The 21407-nt window shown below is 39.9% G+C and overlaps 2 protein-coding genes across 2 annotated transcripts in view; one reads left to right on the top strand and one right to left on the bottom strand.

Annotated features, from left to right (window-relative positions):
• The window catches only part of LOC134538143 (dynein axonemal heavy chain 5), a 141426-nt gene extending 120715 nt beyond the window's left edge, over window positions 1-20711 (top strand). The window contains exons 56-66 of the mRNA XM_063379183.1: window positions 27-148; window positions 2487-2655; window positions 4255-4407; window positions 8481-8707; window positions 10251-10328; window positions 11875-12069; window positions 13665-13927; window positions 15459-15615; window positions 17158-17370; window positions 18399-18551; window positions 19398-20711. Coding sequence (XP_063235253.1) covers window positions 27-148; window positions 2487-2655; window positions 4255-4407; window positions 8481-8707; window positions 10251-10328; window positions 11875-12069; window positions 13665-13927; window positions 15459-15615; window positions 17158-17370; window positions 18399-18551; window positions 19398-19784 — 2117 coding nt within the window. The 3' untranslated portion in view covers window positions 19785-20711. The remainder of the gene's footprint in view (window positions 1-26; window positions 149-2486; window positions 2656-4254; window positions 4408-8480; window positions 8708-10250; window positions 10329-11874; window positions 12070-13664; window positions 13928-15458; window positions 15616-17157; window positions 17371-18398; window positions 18552-19397) is intronic.
• LOC134538141 (ankyrin repeat domain-containing protein SOWAHB) overlaps window positions 20522-21407 on the bottom strand; it is a 288272-nt gene continuing 287386 nt past the window's right edge. Inside the window, exon 8 of the mRNA XM_063379181.1 lies at window positions 20522-20808. The gene's annotated coding sequence lies outside the window, so the exon portion shown is untranslated. The remainder of the gene's footprint in view (window positions 20809-21407) is intronic.

Raw genomic sequence — 21407 nt, 5'->3', positions numbered from 1 at the left:
TTCCGATTCCCGCCATTTATCTGCAGGTGGGGCTTCCTTGGACCTGAATGCCGTGCAGCCGAAACCATTCCGCTGGATTCTGGACATCACGTGGCTCAACCTGGTGGAGATAAACAAGCTGCCTGTTTTCTCGGACATACTGACGAAGGTAGGAGTCTTTTTTTATTGGTGGAAAATACCATGATACGACGGGAATCCTTCTTTTCACAGACGAGAGAGCCAAACACCCGAACGTGCATCTTCGGTTTTTTTTGTTCATTGTAAATAAATATGGCGGTGTTGATAAAAGGATACTAATGGTCAATTATGTTAGGTTAGCTACATTATAAATACTTTAAAACATTGTGGACGGTTGATTTGGTTAGGATAGATACATAAAAGATACGGAAAAAAAGCACGAACTTTGGGGAACTTCGGGTTTTGGCTCTCTCGTCTGTGAAAAGAAGGCTTCCCGTGATACGACAACATGGGAAACACTGGCCAATTATCATCTTTGACGAAGCGCGAGACAATTTACTGCATTGCTTTCAAGCTAGTTTCACTCCACGAGCTAGATGCCACTACTCACGCACACGTAATTTTTTTTTTTTTTTAAAAAAACCGTAGTTACACTCCACGCCGCCAGGTTCGCTGACATCCTATATTGTCCCTATTGGTAGTAATAAAAATACTTTCTTGCTTGGCCTCAACGTTTAATTTACTAGAATTAAATGTGACTACGTTCTCACAACGACTATTCGTTCGCTATGGTTCAAGACTTTTTTTTAATGTAGGTATTTTAAATTGTTAAAAGCTGACGCCAACTACCAGAAACAATTTTAACATTATTTTCATAATTATCTTTATCTCTTAAAAATATTCAAGCAGTGCAAATTTTACAAACATGCCGTACGCAAAATCTCTTGCATTGAACGCAAGTGTGCTTCTACTGCTTTACTGACGTCGGCGCCATCTTGAAAACCCAACTACAGAACCCTGCATTAAAAAAAAATTAAAAAAAAAAAAAAAATTGGTTGTCTGTAAAGTCGGTTTACGGACGATAGTTTAACGTGACAACGTCATAACAAAACATTGATGAAATGATTGCATACTTTTATGAATAAAATTGAATCATTTTTATTGAGTTATCACTATTTTGTATGTATACAAAGAAGGAGTGAAATTAAATCTACAATTTAATTGATAAATTTACTTTTGTTTGCACTCATTAATTCAAATATGTTTATTACTTTCACAAAGAGACTATTTTAACTATAAATTTTATACATGTTTGCTATTTAACTTCGTCCAATCTGTGTTATTCTGTTAAGGATAGGAAAAGAAGGAAACGAATGGGAGTGTTTCAAGTTTAATGTGCCTCGAAAAAGTCAAATCGACGGTTGTTCCAATCGAGTTGAAGAGAGTTCGATGCGGCACACGCATACAATGAGTGTAACGGGACAATAGGCGTTACGGGACACTTTTTCGTGCGTGCAGCAAATTGCGAGCGAGTCTTTCATGTGTAACATCTAAACTCGGTAACGAGAAAATTCATTAGATCTCATGTTACAAATACACTTAAAATCCGAAACTGGAACATAACATTCTTTACAATAATGCAGAGGTGATAAATATACCTAAATTGCGTTTTCTACTACACTTCTGGACGCGAATCACGCGTAGTTCCCGCGCCCGCCGCTAGAATTCGCTGCCGGAGAAGCTGCGTGACCATCGAATCATTCCATTTGCAGAGCGAAATTTTAAACTACATAATGAAATGGCTCCGATAAAAGCGAAAATGACTTGAAAAAACTAAGAAACTCCGGATTTGGACCTGATTTTCAACAACAACAACAACAACAAGCGATTTTATTAAAATACTACCCATCTTTTGAAATTCACTAAAAATGTTTATATCATAATGTTTCCCTTCGTAAATTTTGGTTCACGCCATCCGCCACAGATCGCAGCACCGTGGTTACATAATTTCGTTTCACGCAACTTCACGAAATTAATCCTGCCAGATGCCATATACCGAGAAATAAGATGTTACACATCAAAAATTATACCAACCTGTGGATAACTGCACTTAAAAACAGCTGATTCACCAACATGTACTTTTTAACTGACAATGTGTCAATTTGTTTTCACAACGTCTCGATGAATCTTTATTGACGTGATAACATCTTATAAATCGATGAACGCCGGCTGCACGCACGAAAAATTGTCACGTTCCGCCTGAGCCGAGCGTGCAAAAACCGGCCAACCACCGTGCGAGAAATTCTTCTATAATATCAAACAGGTTAAGGCGGGCTTTTTAACTAATTGTTCGTGATTATATTTAAACATATTATTTAAATTAAATTTTCAAAAACTGTAAATAATATTTGAAAATTAAAAAGTATGCAATTTTTCATCAATTTCTTATGACATTATCACGTTAAATTATCGTCCGTAAACCGACTTTACAGACAACCCCCTTTCTTTTGTTTTATTCCCTTCCGCAGATCGAGGACAATGAGCGCGAATGGCGCGTCTGGTACGAAAAGGAACGGCCGGAAGAGGAAGACATCCCTTGCGGCTACCAGAAGTCTCTGGACGTGTTCCGAAAACTGCTGCTCATCCGCTCCTGGAGTCCGGACAGAACACTGTCGCAAGCTCACAAATACGTCATTGGTGAGCCTGTAGCTATATATCACATGGCCAGTTTCACCGTTCTGATATTCGATCAACTCAGGGAACTGTTTGCAAATAACATTAACCATTGAAAGTACTGGGACAACACAAAAGCATGAATATCCTGGTAAGAATCCTCAACCCAGTATTACTGCGAACGCTGTTTTTTTTAGCAGTGGTACAATTGTTTTAATGTAATTGTACAAATATCTTAAATATTCATGTAAAATTAATGTTCAATAAAAAAGAGCGCGTGTAACTCAGTACATGTGATAGAAGTGAATCTTCTTTGGCAATTCAAACCTCAAATCGTAGGTATATCATAAGGGGTGAAACGGGAGAAAGAAAGAAAACTATTTTCTAAATAAACATGGATTAACAATATTATTACTCACTTGAAAATAATTGTTAAGTATATCAATCAATAATGATTAATTACCAATAAATATTACTTTCTGTTGAAATACTCTCACCATAAATAGAAACTGTTCATTTTAATATTTCTTCAAACAATTCTGCCATTTAGAACACGCCAAATCTCTGAACGAAATATGAAATTCATAACAAGAAATGCAGGGACTGTATCAACAGTGCTCTCTGCGCTGCTGGTTGAACAAGGAGGAACACGATCGTGCTGGTAGCAAATATATAAAATGCAAGGCACTCACAGCTCACTGTATAGGATACATAAACACTCTCTGTCTTATTCTTTTTTTCGTCTATCTCTCTCGTTTTTTTTGGCGCGGGGGATGAATCATCGCAAAAAGAAGATAATTAAAATGAGCCCAGCAACGTATATTGCATAGTGCTCTCTTCATATATCTATTTGGCCAAGTACCTATTCGCGTCAGAAACATTTCATTGAAAATTCGGCCTTGAATGTAAAACGGGGTGGTGAATAGGATCAAAAGTTTGTAACATTATGTTTTGAAGCATAATACAGCTGAAAAGAATTGTACGCAGAACTACCATTATAACTATTTGAACAATGTATAATATTTTCTTCTGTATAATGTTACAAACTTTTGATCCAATTCGCCCCTCTGATCATATTCACCCCGTTTTACGGTAATTGTTTAGTATGGCGGCTATCACACGACAATCGGACTCCCTTGTCCCTCCGAAACATTAGAGCTGTGTCGGCGAAGATGGCCCGGTGTGTGGTGTGTAAGTCTCCTTGTCATGTACGTGGGGACCATGGCCGGGTGGAAAGTGTGCACGTGTGTGTCGTCAGGAGCGTAGCCAGGATTTCTTTTCGGGTGGTGTTTACTTACACCCTCCCCCGGAAAAGTTTTGATTTTAATGTGCAAATTTGGTGCTATTCAAGCACTTTCGTAATTAAAATATTGAATTTAAATAACATAAATTTGTGTCCCGACTTAATGATATTTTTAACGCGACACTGTTGAAAACTCATTGCTGAATATTAAAAGTTATCGGCTCAAGGGTTCTATCTTAGTTTCATCTAAGTGCATTTGCAACAGCTGCACGTGATTATATATATTTTTTTTAATATTTCGGGGGGTGTTTGGACACCCAAAACACACACACCCCCCCCCCCCCCTGGCTACGCCCCTGGACTGTCGTGTGTTGGCGCAGAGTCCCTGGGGCCGGAGTACGGCGAGACCTGCATCCTGGACCTGGACGCCACGTGGCAGGAGTCGGAGCCCCGCACCCCGCTCATCTGCATCCTGTCCATCGGCTCCGACCCCTCGCCGCAGATCACCTCGCTGGCCAAGCAGAAGGAGACACGTGGGTCGAGTCCCGACACCCGTCCCTGCCCGAACACGCCCGAATATTTCACCTTCGGCCAACCTCGGGATTTGTTTTATTTTTGCGCAGGGAAAGTGCTGACTGGCGGCGGAGTGAGTGGTCAGTGCAACCACTCACCACCAGGGGCGCTTGCGTCCCTGGTCACTAAATCCAGCACTGGACAATTAGCAAAGCGGACCACGAGTCCAAGTGCCCAACCCCCGCATGGTAGACTCTTTTCTACTCTGTCCAAACACTTCATCCAGACCATCCTCTGTCTCCTGTAAATTCCTACACGTAATGCATGCCAAATGAATGTGCCCAGTGTTTTCCCTGGGCCCAACCTATCTCTAGTTATAGTATAGATTTAAGAGTGAGGGGAGTTAGTCATGGCGCTAATCGCTGCCATGGCTGGCCAATCCCCTCCTACCACATGATGCATGCGACCCTCTCCCTGCATGGCTAATCCCAGCATGACTATGCGTATAGGCTTCGGCCTGAGACGCACCTAGGTCCCTCCCTAACCCGGACCCCTCCAAAATACACTTAGTTTTAGTTAGGTTAGGAAAAACAAAATCGCGCAGGAAAAATGAATTCAAATATTAAAAAAAAGGTCGGTTAGGTTAGCTACATCAAAACACTTTGAAACACTATGGACGGGTTAGTTAGGTTAGTATAGCTACATTTAAAATAAACAGAGAAATATAAATATGTGTAAATGAACCCGAGGTTGGCCGAAGGTGAATAATCGGGCGTGTTCGGGCAGGGACAGAACTTGATGTACATCTTGAGGCTTCCCCTCCCGACACACCACCATCAGTCTTGTGGTTCCTGTTGCACGTACCCGCTCCAGCGTAGAACCTTCGGACGTGGCAGTTGCAATTTTAGTCAGAAAAAAAGGGGGGAAGGGAACTAGTCAAAGCAACCAAAGAGTGTAAAAAAAAACAACATATCCCTTTCGGCACAGCGTACAGGCCTAGGTAGATTTCAGAGTACCCATTTCTAACTGGAAATGTTTTGGAAACTGTTATAAACTCCAGGAACATTTAAAGAACTTAATGTAGCCTACACAACGTCCTATATGTTCACCAATATTTAAAAAAAAGATTGATATAACGTTTTCCCATATTTCATGCAGCGAAAATATCTAGAATCTTTTTTAACTTATGCAGCTAGCATTTAATGTTTTAACGAATTTCATATTATGCCTACTAAGGTAGTTACATATTTATTTTTGACCTAAAACTATTTTCCATCTATTGCACTAATAAGGGGTAGTATAATTTTTTGGTACAATATTAATAAAAATATAAAGATTGCTTTTAATAAATTCTGACGAATTTGGTAGGTACTAGGAAATTATTAATTTTAACCCAAGTTTTTAGGTTAATAGTTCGTTCCATCAAAAATTGTTTTGAAAAAAGTTTAGTAGTTTTATAATTAATGAAATTTTAATGGATTTGATAGCATATCTATTTTAAAATTTATTGACTATTTGGTCTTTATATTAGGGATGGACCGGTCGAATCTCCAGTATTAGAGATTCGAGGAAAAATAATAAATTAAAGAATTCTACACTGAAATTTTTTTCCAAAATAATATTATTTTAATGCAGATGCATTATGTAAATTAAATACATATCATGTACTCATATGGAAAACTTAGTTAATACAATTAATAGGTTGCCATATTTAGGAATCCAAAAAAAATGTTGATGCACGAAATGACAAAATTCTGCAGTAGTTTTTAAAGTTTTTCCCGAATTTGCTGAACTTTTTTGTTGTTCGAAAAACTACAGTTTGTCGCGGTTCAAACTGTGTGAGTTGATCGACGACATTTCTAAAAACGTCACGCTGAAGGTCATGAATCTTTAACACAAGAAACAATATTAATAGTAAAGAATTTCGATATTTCTCGAAAGTATTTATTTTATGAACGCCACAAACGCGATAAGTTGTTGTGTGCGTGTCGTATCTTCATATTTTTGGTTATTTAGTTGGGTAAAAACACAGAACAGTAATAAGGGTAAAAAAAAAAGATGGCTTTGTTTACAGAAGAAGCTGCAACGCTTCTTATATTTTTACCTGGTTTTCTGTATATTTCTTTCATTACTTAACGTAACTCAAAATTTCTGTTTTTCAAATGGAGAAAAATGTGGTTTCCCTTTAAACGTTCGAGCAAAATAAAAAAAAATGCTATTAACCTATCTTAATAATAATAATAATTTACACCTGCATTTGGGCATCCGCCCGGTGGCAAGGAATTCCCACCCCCCAACTACCCTCACTCCTCCCCCCTCTGGAGCCTCCTTCGTAAGTCCTTCCCTCCTCCCTGATCCAGTGTCCTCCCCTCAAGCTCGTTCCAATCTCGCCCCGTCCTCACAAGGAATACCTGCCTTCCTCTCTCTGTCCGTCTCCATTCCCTCTGAATCTTCCACACATGATCCCTCCTTCCTCGATACAGCCCTCTGTTCAACCTAGCTTCCAGCTTTCCCCAGCCCCCCTCCCTCCCACGAATTACCTTATCCATTCTCACCAGCCTTTCCACCTATGTTTCCATTTACTTTAGTTACTTCATCTTGAAATGTACGCATTGTGCCTGTTTATGCCAAAATAGAGTTAGCATACTGCTTCACTTTTCATTTCATTTTATTTTGTCCAATAAATACAGTACACATGTTTTGCACATGTATATACAATTAGTACCTACCACATGTTTTAATTATTCAACAGTTAGTTATTTTAAATTTTGGTTGAATTTAACACAGTTAGAGATGTGAACTTATGTATATTCTTGGAGATGGATTCTGAAACCCAAAACTGTTTTTTTTTTTTTAAATAATGTCATTCTGGAGAAAATCCTTGTTTCATGGGGGAATGACCTTAAAAAAAAAGATTTCTCATTTTCCTGGCATGTTTTCTAATCATTCTGCAAGATGGCATTGTGATACTTCAAGTAATTTAACATTTTATCAAATTATTAAGAAAATAAATTACTAACACATTTTAATGGAGAAAAAATATTGTATTTAGGAAAATGAGTGGTACACTTCCAAACATATTGTTTTTACATTATGGGTTTTCGTGTAGTACTTGCAATAAACTACATTTCTGAGCTTGGGAAAATAACCAAGTTTCATCATTCCATATAGGTACTTAAGTAAGTATTAACCTGCCAACTTATATATCAGTAATACTAATGCACATATTAATTGTTCTGTTATCACTAACATTAATTATTAATATTAATTGTAATATTTTGGGTTTAGGCATTAAAGTACACGTATTCATCGCCAGACAAAAGTTTTTTTACAGTACATAAACAATAATGATAAATAGTGCAGTTAATTTCTTTTTGTATGCATAGCTTTAATATCATTGGTTAGTCATGTGCAAACAGTAAATGCTGTTTTTGTGCGTAACAAAAAATGTCATTTAGCAGTGCATTGCTTGTGCGTACCAACTTTATTAGGAAAACAAACAATAATGAAATTAGTCAAAAATAACCTGCAGTGATTCATGAACTCAAGAAAATGCATACGAAAGACCTAATAGATATTTTCATCGGTACTAGACTGCACTATAATGGTACCCATGTCTACCCACATAGTAACCGTCTGCTCATTCCGAGTTATAAGTATACCCGCACGATACATACAATATCACTTCCCATTCCTTAATTAGTAATCAAAGTAAGGGAGGAGACATGTGACAAATGCATTATGGTCGGGAGGGAAGGAACACCAATAACATACCATAATTTATTTTTTTTTCTTCTTAACATACTCTAAGACGTACCATAATTCCCCTCCCCCGGGATCACACCTATCTTTTCACCCACTATTTTGTGTCCCATAATTTTGTCACAGTGTACCATATTTATAGTATTTTGTACAATAACTATAAGTTAGTGTGCCATAATTAGGGGATGTTGTACCATAATTATGGGATGGTATACCATAATTATCGTACGAAAGGGGAAAAGTTTGGTGTGACCAAACTGCATTCCCTGACCACTGTACTACGCAAATCACGACTACTACTATCGATAGTATCGCTGTGTGTGTGCGGCAGCACTGCGCGCCGTGTCCATGGGCCAGGGCCAGGAGCTGCACGCGCGCCGCCTCATCTCGGACTCGATGGCGGCCGGCGGCTGGGTGCTGCTGCAGAACATCCACCTGTCGCTGCCGTTCTGCAGCGAGGCCATGGACGCGCTCGTCGAGACGGAGAACGTGCACGAGACGTTCCGGCTGTGGATGACGACCGAGGTGCACACGCAGTTCCCCATCGCCCTGCTTCAGGTCAGACTCCCCTCTCTCGTCTTCCGTTGTTCGGCGAGGGACCTCCTTCTGGGTCATAGAACCAGGGGGGCGGCAAGGGTATTTTGCTCCCCCCTCCCCTCTGAAACCTTGAAGTGGGGGCACACGGGAGCAAAGCAAGTGCTGTGTAATCAATTTTCAGATAATAAAACTGCTTAAATAGCACCATTTTCCACCTGGAAAAACAAATTTTCCCGGGGGAAGACCCCTCCGACCATCCCGCTTCAATAATAGGGGGGGGGGGGATCGATGATTCTTTATGAAAAGGTATATTGCCACCCCCCCCCCCCCCTCCCTTATAGAACCATTTACACACAAACGCATCAAGAACGTACACACAGACACAAAACAAGAGGTTAACGGGCGGCAGCATGCGGCCTGGGACTCTTTGCGAGCCCCCCTGGATCGACGCCCACAGACAGGCATGCGGACCGGGCAGTGAAGGCAGTGTCAGTTCCGCGACGCTCTGGTTGCTGACTGTGCTGACCGCACTGGCAACTGATCTGAGCCTCTTCTGTATCAGCTTAGCTCTCAGTAAACAGTCAGTGAATCGAACGGGAAATGTGTAACCACAGTGCCGCCATCTGTGGCGGATGGCGCAAACCAAAAATTCACAAAGCCAAAGGGAAACTTTCATTCCTTAAAGTTGAATTTATTTTAAGAAAATTCCTTCACTATTTTTTTTTCCGAGTCCTTTTCGCTTTCATCGGAGCCGTTACATTACATAGTTGAAAAATTTGGTCTGCTAAACAATCAAATGATTGAATTGTCGACATAGCTGCTCCGGTGTAGTAGCGGCAAGTGCAGAAACTACGTGTGATTCTCGTTAAGAAATTTTAGTTGATAGCACAGTTTGCATATATATAATGCTGGGCATTATTAAAAAAAATATATGCGTTATGTTTAGTGTCCGAGTTTTGTATTATAAGTTTATTTGGAAGAAGAGAACACATGAGTTTTTGGGTTACAAATTGTCTCACAAAATATTTGTAATAATATTAATGACAAGGAAAATGAAACAAACATATTAGCTGCGTGAGACCAAGCTTAAAAGGACCCATTATTCTTCTTTAAATTTGTGTTGTGGCTAAAGAATTATCAATAAATTTGTTAAAAAAATTATTTTAAAGGTGTCTATTAAGATAATGTAATTTGAATAATTTTGAGAAACTTAAAGACCAAGTTATGTGTTAGATACTCATATAAGCATGTAATTGTGGGGAGTACAGTTTTCGTTTAAAGAGCTGCACAGAAATGCATGGGAGGAAAGGGGTTTAGTATGTACACACCGAAGAAACAAACCTGCCCATAACAACGTACACCACGTTTTTCCACGTGAGATATGAACGGGTTGGATTACATGCAGGAAACAAAATTGCTCTCTGTTATGTGAACGTCCCAATCATGTATGCGTTGTATTGTTCAAAGATGTGTTTTTTATTTTATAAATGAACGGCCACATTTCTGGATGCTGCAGCACTGGCAACTTTTAAGTTTAATTTCAATAAATGGTTTTATGTTTCAGATGGCAATCAAATTTACTAATGAGCCCCCACAAGGAATACGAGCCAGTCTGAAGAGAACGTACCAAAACATAACTCAGGTATTGATAGTCTATGTTAAGATTTGATTGAAACATCAGTAGTGTTGTGCACATTTTGTGGTTGGTAACACTGTTTTAAAAACTGAAGAGTAGAAAGCACAAAAATAAATAAATAATGTGCTTGGGGAAAACTTGTTTCATTGTAAATTTTTGTCACTTTTCCTTTTCAGCAGCAAATTCAAAATATCTCCTTCTTCAGTAATTTGTCTGATAATCTTTTGTTATCTTTCTTGTTCATGTTGTGAAATAATATGCTATTTTTTTTAGTCTATGAGCACAGAAGTGATAAAAATAAGGTATGTTAGTTTAATTCAAACAGCAATAAATTATTAGAAATTAAAAAAATGTTGTAAAATTTTGATACATTTTACATAATGTTGAAATAAGGAAACAAATCATTTAAAAACATCTTGATATACATATATATGTATTATTTGTTTACTTATTTAAATATTATGTAAAATACATATATATGTATATCAAGATGTTTTTAAATGATTTGTTTACTTATTTAAATATTATGTAAAATTTTGATAAATTTTACAATTATTTTTAATTTCTAGTAATTTCCTGCTGTTTGAATTTAATTAACATACCTTATTTCATCACAGTTAAAAAAAATAGCATTTTATTTCACAACACGAAGAAGAAAGATAACAGAAGATTATCAGATTTCTCACTTATTGACAAATTACTGAAGAAGGAGATATTTTGAATTTGCTGTTCAAAAGGAAAATATTGACAAAGAAACAAGTTTTGCCAACACACACTGCTGCTTTACAGTATTGAATAATGTCTTTAGTATGTAATTAAATACAAACATCATGTAGTGCTATAAATCGCAAAGCCAAGAGTGCTAAGCAATATTGTTTTTATTGTTTTATCAGACCATAAGAAACAACGTGGTGGTTATCACCAAAACGTCACAAGTAGAATACGATTTATGTTTTAGTAGGTAACTAGCTGCGTTGCCCGGGCTAAACACATGGAGCTTTATTGTCTGCGAGTTAAAGCAAACTGGATAGCGCTACATGACAGTGTGTTGGACATAGAGAAATGTCACACAATTACTGTTTGTATGTCTTATGACCTATGATTTTTTTTTGTTTACCCATGGCGATCGGTTATTTATTATTAATTATTAAGACCATTAATCTAAATAAAAAACTATCCTATCCCTCAAGTTGGAAAAAAAAATTACACATAAATGCCAATTTCCATCGAAATCGGTTGACTCGGTGAAGAGCTCACTGGAAACAAACATCAGGGCACTGGTGAAAGCCACATGAACGCACTGCTATAATTGTTATGAAATTTAAAAATTCGATATCTCCTAAAGTATTTCGAATTTATTACTTCCGCCGCTTTTATTGAAAAGAGGAAGTTGAAGAGCATCTAATAAAAGTATTTTCGGATTTTTAACATTTTTTTTTCTCGCAAATACCGCCCAACTACATATTTACCGGATTTATATATATTAAGATGGATTCCACGTGGAAGCGTTGGAGTAGTTTATGTAGGACTCTAGGGGCATGCCTTGCCACAGGACACGCTGGACTACTCCACGCAGCCGCAGTGGCCGCCGCTGCTGTACGCCGTCGCCTTCCTCCACACGGTGGTGCAGGAGCGCCGCAAGTTCGGGCCGCTCGGCTGGAACGTGCCGTACGAGTTCAACCAGGCAGACTTCGCGGCCAGCGTGCAGTTCATCCAGAACCACCTGGACGACATGGACCCCAAGAAGGTGAAGCCTCGGGGACACAGCAGTTCGGAACGTCGACCCCCAACAACGTAGTTACACTTTTTTTTCCCCTAACCTAACTAATGACTAAGTGTATGTGGGAGGGGTCTGGGTAGGGAAGACTCTTAAGTCTGTCTCAGGCCGAAGCCCATACGCTCTAAGCATGCAGGTTATGAACCATGCATCATGTGCTAGGAGGGGGATTGGCCAGCCATGGCAACGTTTTAGCCATGACTAACTCCCCTCACTGACTATTCTAGGTTAAAAACTAGATAAGTTGGGCCCAGGTAAAACCTGGATATACACAGGGAAAGAAGGATGGCTCAGGAAGAAGAGTTGGAAGAGTAGAAAATATCTACTAAGCAAGGGCGGGGCACTTGGACATTTTTGTCAGCATTGGGGGTTTTGGGCATAATTGATTGTTAGGAGGCGACTATCGTCGTTTCCCGCCAGGCTTCCAGCCAGCCAATAGTTCCATCAGAGCCAAGTGGGCAGCATAGGAGACCCAAAAATATGAGTCTTACGCACGCAGTTTCCATAGGAATCACTTGAACGCCAGGAATATCAAGAAGATGAGTTTTGAAAACAACAGCCCCATCAAAAATTACATGGATCATATAGATCACAAAGATGACTCTCAGGCATATAGTTCCACCATCATTACATGGGTATCATTGGCCTAGAGAATTTCCCTGAAGCATGCATTTCGGGTCAGAAATGAGGAAATTACACTGCCATGGTAGACACAGTCAGCACACTTTAATCCGGCACCAATCGACGAAAATCTGCACTGACAATAAATATTTATATGTTTTTTTTAAGAATATATTTTTTTTCAACAGCAGTGGCCATGACCTTAGAGCATCAGCTTATTTAAACATTACTAAGCCGTATACTAATGTTTCTTCGGTATTCCTGAAATATTAGTGACATACTAGTTTTTTTTGTCATCATGTGAAGAATGCCTGTCCCGTATCTGTTGTGTCATACAGATGTTAATCAATAAACTGTTTGTGCTGTCCTCATCACTTCATCCGTAATTATTCGTGTATCTTCAGAGACAGGTCATTCTGTGGAATTCTAAATGCATGCACTAGTGGCCGTAGTAAAAATAGCTAACTTTCTTTGTGTTTTGAGTTCGGGATGACCTGGAAGGTGCTAGATATGCATGTTTGTTTGCTCACTCTGTGGACTTTATGCCATTGCTAAGCTTTCTATGTCTATAGAAGAAAACTACAAAAAAAAAACCAAAAGACAAAAACAAAAACACAAATTAAGCAAAAAAAAATTGCTGTGGTCAATAGGATATAAACACCACATAATATTCCATAACAGGGGAATATGGTCAACAAACAAAGAAAAAAGGACTAACAGAACGAAAGAACCCCCCACAAATGACAGCACAAAAATATTGAACCCAAAAAAAAATTTAGCACAGCAGTTGATACGAGACGAAAAGACGAAACAAACACGATAGTTTTCTAAAACAGAAATATGTCCAAAAGCTTACATCAAGTCATGCACTCCCATTGCACAAATCTTTCAAAGGCCAACATCACTCCGTGGAGTTTGACGCGGTGCCGTGCCGTTCTCCGCAGGGCATCTCCTGGCCGACCGTGTGCTACATGCTGGGCGAGGTTCAGTACGGCGGCCGCGTCACGGACGACTTCGACAAGCGCCTGCTGACCACCTTCACGCAGGTGTGGTTCTGCGACGTGCTGCTGCGGCCCGGCTTCGAGTTCTACCGCAGCTACCGGGTGCCGACGACGCGCAGCCTGCAGGGCTACGTCGACTACATCGCCAGCCTGCCGGCCACGGACAGCCCCGAGGTGTTCGGCCTGCACCCCAACGCCGACATCACGTGAGTCCCCCTCTTTGTTTCCCCCTGGTTGGGTGGGCGCCTAGCTCCCGAAATAGCGAGCCTGGTCAGTTCCCATGGGTGGACACACATGCAATCTTCTTCCCGAAGTTGTTTCACACACACTTTCTAAATTATGAGTAGTGGTTCGATACAATGAGGCTACATTCTAATTGTAACATTACTCGATTTTTCACACAAAATGTATCTTATGTTTAAGAAAACTCTTAAAGTAACCAATTCGCCAAATTATGAAAATGGCACATAATCTCTACCTTAAATATATTTGCTAATTATAGGTAATCAGATATATGATAAAAATTTTTTAGGTTTTTCCACTGTCACACTGTAAAACCCACATGATTTGAGCAGGGCATCATTGTATGATGACGATAGGTTCATTGCAATGTTGAATCACTTGTGCTTATGGAAACAATGTAGATAAGCACAGTTTACATGAAAACAACAATGGGCTAAGCAACGAAGACATCAGAAACAAATATAGGGATAAAATTTTAGTCTTACAAGAAATGCAAGACATAAGATTGCAGCAAGCTTCCTGCAGTGACATACTAGTATTTTGACATCATGTGAAGAAAGCCTGTCCCATTTTTTTTGTGTCATCCAGATGTTAATAAATATCTGTTTGAGCTGATCTTGTCACTTCATCCGGAATTATTCGTGTATCTTCAAACACAGGTCATTCTGTGGAATACTAAATGCATACACTAGTGGCCACAGTTAAATTAGGCTAACTTTTATTGTGTTTAATGATACCCAAAGTAGCTTTTCAGTGGATTGTTGCCAAAAGTTGAGGGAATTTTAGCTTTGGTATGGAAATTCAGTAAAGTAAATTGTAGGATGTCTAATAAACTAGCTTGGCTTTCGATGTTGAGCAGAGTTGAAGTGATATATTGTACCTATGTACATATGGTCAAATTATCAACTCCGAAGATGCCTGCTGCAATGCAGAGAAAATGTCAATACAAACTATCACTTCGGTTCGGCCTTTGAATATATATACTGTATAGAAGTCGCCAGCCCAGGTTATAATTTCTAATATGGTTTGAGGTAGTTGGTTAATTCACCGCCGCAATCGCCACCATCGACTTGTAGTGGTCCCTAGCGGACAAGTGTCGAACTCTTCAAACACCCCTTCCCCACCCTCCCTCAAACATGTGTTGTCCTCCACCCTACAGTTTTGTGACGCACTAACTCCCGTTGAACGACCTTGAGCTGCAAGTGAATGTTGGGTGGGGGGTGCGGGGGAATGACAGCGGGCGACAGTGCTGCGCTCTAACGTGTAAATAACAACCTAAGACGATACAGGGCGTTACGGCAGCGCACTGCAGCTGTGAAGTTCACAAGCTGCTCATCATACGCTTCTGAAAAACGTAGAGTAAATCCTATCCACTCACGACTTCTATACAGTATATATATTCAAAGGTTCGGCCTAGCCTGGAAAGCTAAGATAGCAAGTTGAAGCCAATAGTTTAGCTGCTTTGCACGAGGCAGATGGCTGTCGGTGTCCCAGGTACCAGATCAACACCGCCAAGGGGATACTGGACACCATCCTCAGCGTGCAGCCCAAGGAGGGCGGAGGGGGCGGGGGAGAGACCAGGGAGAGCGTGGTCTACCAGCTGGCCGACGACATGTTGGAGAAGCTACCGCCACGCTACAACAGCTTCGAGGTCAGTTAGACCCAGCGGACGTGCTGGATCCGTCGCGACACAAAGCCACAGTTATCACCTTTAATCCGATAGCTCCCCTTGCATTTACTATTGGGACGTACATTTTCCCACCAGATATGTACTAAAAATTATTTTTCCGAACTGTAAAAATTTATTGTCACAGAGAGTCAAATGTGCATGACTTTTTCCACCTAATTTATAATCACTCTATAAAGGAAATTTGCAACGAAGAAACAATAAAATTAAATCTCATTGAATTAACAGGAAAAGCCGCAGAAATAACCTAATTGGAATGTACGACCATGCATTATTGTACATCAATCCCTCACTTAGCACTACTAATGCGTTCCTAAAATTGTTTTGTGTTATTCCAAAGCATTAGTCTCCATAAATAGCAAGGCAAATTTACTTCATGTGTAAATAAATATTCTTTAGGTAATATAATTGCATAGAATAACATTCAACTTTTAATACATCACAACTGTACACCACGGCCCATCTGTTGTTTACCGAGCTGAAGCAGACATAATGGAGTCTGCACAAATTTTTTTTTTGTGAACTGAAATATACAGGTGTGCTATCCAAGACTAGGCACTAAAATTAACATTGTGCAATTAGAAGACGGGATTGGTGTAGCTCTTAATGACACTTTTAGTTGGTGGTGTGAAAAATCAGCAGTCAATCAAGGTACTGTCTGTGCCAAATGTCTTTGTGGTTGAAAATTCGTCGCACCCTTTGCAGTAAGCTACAGATTCAGTGTCTGTAGAACTAACTAAATTGTTCAAATGACAGCTACAGCATCCATGATGTTCCGATGACCAGTGACAAAACAGATCTGTGTTCCAACCATAAGGTCGGAACCCTCCACCTGTCCTCCCAAATATGCACCCTTAAGGGTAGATTGGGAGTCAGCTTACAGATCATTTTTAAACACTCCAGAACAAGTAATATTCAGACAAAGATGTCAAGGGATTACTCCCCCCTTTGATCGGGAGGGTGTTAGTGCTTCAGCTATGACCAGAGGCCTGGGCTGCCCATCCCAGCATATTCACCACCTTGGCCTCCTGCCTCACTCAGCTAACCAGTCAACTTTTAAGGTTCAAACCTTCATGTACATCTAACTCCCTCGAACAACTGATCCCTTAACAGGGCATAAATTTGATTAGGAGATTGGATGGTTCTTTTACATGCCCAACACCAGAGAACCAGTGCTGGACATGGATTCCGGGAACCGGGAAACAGATTCACCATTTCAAATCACGGCATGTTACTGGTGAGCGCACGGCTAGGTCGAGAGGTTGAGGAGAACCATCCCAACTAAGGCCCCACCGACCCGCGCCCAGCTCCGCCGTAAACCCCCAGACCACCTACAGAGCCGGCCCCCTCTGTGGAATCGTCACGGAACCATACCTCTCACATCCCTGGGACCCCTCGGTCATCCAGTTGCTCGTGATCGGAGGACAGATGGTGGGAATAGCCGCCGAGACACCGGGCTACGGATGGTGCAAGACGGCCATCCAAGAGAAGTACGATAACGCCCAGGTGCGGGACGCGCTGCAGCGGATGGGGGCGCTGCTGCCCATGAACATCTTCCTGCGGCAGGAGATAGACCGCATCCAGCGCGTCATCTGCGAGGTGCACTCGACGCTGTGCGACCTGAAGCTGGCCATCGACGGCACCATCGTGATGAGCCAGGGGCTGCGGAACGCGCTCGACGCCATGTACGACGCTCGCATCCCTGACCGCTGGCAGAAGGTACCTACCTGCCTGTCGCCCGACCATCTCTCGCACCCCCTCCATCCTCCCCAGTACATACAGTACACTCCCGATTATCCGCGAAATTAAGTGGCAGGGCCACCGCGGATAGTCCGCAAAAGGGAAACATTATTAATTTCAAAGCAACTGTACGACAGAGACAAAAATAGCAACGAACGCCAGCCTACTGCGTGAGTTCCGAGAAGGCCTGTGGCGTTTTACTGTATAGCTACTGCACACAATACACTCGTCGGTAGAGTTAAAATTTTGCTCACTTGTAATGAAATACAGATTTACATATTATGTGCTGTATTTTTTTCGTAGCATGCGCGGATAATCGGGAGTTTACTTTACGCTGAATGTGAAGAAGTTAATATTTCGACATTTATAACCTAGAATGTTTAGTCTCAAAATAATGACTTACGATGCAACTGAAATATTAATTTGTAATATACAGAAAAAAAAGGACTTGCAATAATGTGTGTGAAAGTCCCTTGTCTCAATTGAACACAGTGCTCTGTGGTAAATATTTAGGTAATTGTAAATTAAATCATGAGTTGGCAACAATTGAAGTGAACGTAAGAACTAAAAATATGTTCACATTTTTATTCAATCAATCACTAATTTACTATTTTCTTAGACATATTGAGTACATAAAAATTCTTTTATGAGGAAATCTTGTAGGTGGTAATTATATGTATTAGATTTGGCAAATATAAGTAATTACTGAATAATCTTTTATACACAATAATCATAAAATTGGAAGATATATTTCTGTCTAGAACACCCATGAATAAGCACTTCAGCTATAGATTAATAAATTATGTAATAGTTAAAAGAAGGTAATTGAAATCCAAACAAAAGGGAAAAACCTTGGACATGAATGACCCTTTACTTTACTCTGCCTGAAATATACAAATGGAACTGAAAAATTAAAGATTTATAAAATATGTAACATTGGGTTATAGTATTACGTACTTAAGTACTAACAATGGAAAATATTTAACTGTATGCCCTTCTCTTTGCAGGTTTCCTGGGAATCTGCTACTCTGGGATTTTGGTACACTGAACTTCTGGAACGAGATTCCCAATTCAGAAAATGGTGTAAAAATGGTCGACCAAACGTATTTTGGATGACTGGTTTCTTCAACCCGCAAGGCTTCTTGACAGCAATGAGACAGGTAAAGCTATTTCATACTTACTAAATTTTATATAAGTATGATTTTAAAGAGAAATAAGTTAACAATTGTATGAATTCATCCATAACTGAAACGATAAATAACCATGTTAACTAGATTGTGGTAGAGAGCATCAAAGATTCTGACGACACATGAGAAATTCAATATAATTACTGAATATTTTAAATATGCTGGGTACAACCCTGATAGTTGACTTAGGTATCACTTCAAAATGGATTATTAATAATAATAATCTATTAAATATATGTAAGCGAATCTTTCAGTGCTCGCTAGTGATGTTTACACATCTAAAACCTTGGTAACAAGCAAATTCTTATGTTCTCATATAATACATAACTCGGACACAAAATATAACATAGAATTCTTTAAAATAGTACCGATAATATATAATATACGAACATTGCTATGTCATATACATTTCTTGACGTGAATCACATGTAGTTTCCGCACGTAGCATTAGAATTTACTTCTCGAGCAGCTACGTTGATCATCGAATCATTTTATTTGCTAAGCGAAAGGTTAAACCATATAATGAAACTGCTCCAATAAAGCGAAAAAGACTTTAGAATACTTTTAAACAATAGTTTTTTTGGGATATTATGATAATGTTGCCCCCCCCCCCCCCTATCTTGTTGACGTTACGTCGTAAATTTTAGGTGTCAGGTGTTAAATGAAAAATGTATAGTTTGTGATTCAATTGTGATTTATACTTACAAACCTATCTATGTAAACAGTATTAAATCTCAGAATCAGTGGTCTGGTAATCGTAGTAAATGTTGTAGTTGCAGAAGTGGCAGGAGGTCCCATGTGGCGTGTGGACGGTTGCAGGAGGTGACGCGCGCGCACAAGGGCTGGGCCCTGGACTCGGTGGTGCTGCAGAACCTCATCACACGCCACAACAAGGAGGACCTCACCGACTCCCCGCCGGAGGGCGTCTACGTGCACGGGCTCTTCCTGGAGGGCGCCAGCCTGGACCGCCGCAGCGGCAAGCTCATCGAGAGCAAGCCCAAGGTGCTGTACGAGCAGATGCCCGTCATCTACATCTACGCCATCAACACGACGGCCGGCAAGGACCCGCGCCTCTACGAGTGCCCCATCTACCGCAAGCCGCAGCGCACCGACCAGAAGTACGTGGGCTCCATCGACTTCGAGACGGACAACAACCCCAGGCACTGGACCCTGAGGGGCGTCGCGCTGCTCTGCGACATCAAGTAGACAGGCAGCCTCTTGTCACCTCAGGGCTTCATATCTTCACGATGTTTTATTTAGTCTGATTGTTGCGATTGACTACACTGTTTGAAGATGTGAGCTTCAATAAGTTCCCAAAGCCATTTATAAATTGTCCACCCCCACAAACACCATGATACAATGATAGCATAGCTGTAACCTACTGTATCAAAAATGCAGACATATGTTAATAATTATTGAGGATTTGTTACCAATATAATGACAATTTTGAAATTGATCCTCAGAACAAATGTCATTTATGTTGGGAAAGAAAACACAATGTGATGATAAGCGCGATACTAGTAGTTGTGCTTTTAAAACGAAAACTTGACGAGGCCAATGATAGAGGAAGAATAGCTGTACTGTTGTTTTTCATTAGTGAACACATGGCCACTTTTCATAATTTTGAGATGTAGCTACTGATAACATTTTCAAACTTTGCCATAGAATCTGTAAATGCTCTGGTGCTTCAAAATAAACAAAAATGTTTGTGGGCAACACAACCTGTGTTACCTACTCCAGATTCTAGATGAATTAGCTTTTAAAATATCAAAAGTGAGCTACTCCTGTTCACAATAGCTTCCTCCGGTTGCCTGATTGAAAGCAGCCACCATTACTTCTGTAGAAACGCCTACATAGGAACTTAACTGGCTAATACACTCTTCTTCACAAAGAAGCAACCTCCCCCATCCTTCGATACATAATAATGTATGTAGGCTAATGCATTGTGAATAACATGGGGTTTTAATTTAGTGGAAAGAGAGGGGAAGGCATCATGGTTATTACAAGCATATCATTCTTCGATGTTTATAATGCCAACAAGGATTGTAATGCATTCCTTTCTTAAATTACCATTTGTATGTTATGTTGCTTTTTAGAGAGGTGTTATTAAATAAATATCCATTTACTACTAAAGATGTTATTATTGATCAAAATTGTGTCTAAATGGAATGTTGCACAGCAGCAGTTTTTACAAGAAAATGTGCTGAACTCATAGTTGTGTTTCCTGGACCTGAAAAAAAAAATGTATGAATGATACTTCCTTCTGACTAGTTCTAGCAAAAGAGCTCAAACTACTGTACAAAAGGTAGCAATTGCTGTTCTAATGTAAAATGGTATTATTGTAGGGAAAAGCCCAGCCCCCAACTCAACAGGGATGATGCTTTGAATTATTGTTACAATGGGTGGATAGGTGGCCATACACCACTACTGTTCCACACAGGTTGTCATAGAATGGACAACAAATGTGTCTGCTGGTGTCAAAATATTACATGCCTAGTACAGATGATCTCATCTTGCAACACAGATGAATACATGACAATTACAATCCCCACAGAGTTTCCTAAGAAAATGAAAATCAAAGCCAGCTACACAAAACCCTTTAATTCATGATGATGCCGGGTGATTTTAATTGAACCACTACCCCATTCATGTGGCTACACGATCGTGGAGAGATTCATAGTAACCCTTACTGTACGATATGTCGTTACTTCGAGGTCCATTGCCATGAACTTGATTAACCATAGCAGGAATTTGGTGTGGAACTGCAGCTATGAGGCAAAGTAAGGTACTTTAAATAAAATAATTTATATTTCGAGACAGGCGTTTGCT

This window comes from Bacillus rossius, chromosome 13 (genome assembly GCF_032445375.1).
Source record: "Bacillus rossius redtenbacheri isolate Brsri chromosome 13, Brsri_v3, whole genome shotgun sequence".
In the NCBI taxonomy this organism is placed as follows: domain Eukaryota; kingdom Metazoa; phylum Arthropoda; class Insecta; order Phasmatodea; family Bacillidae; genus Bacillus; species Bacillus rossius.
This window is presented reverse-complemented; position numbering and strand designations above follow the sequence as displayed.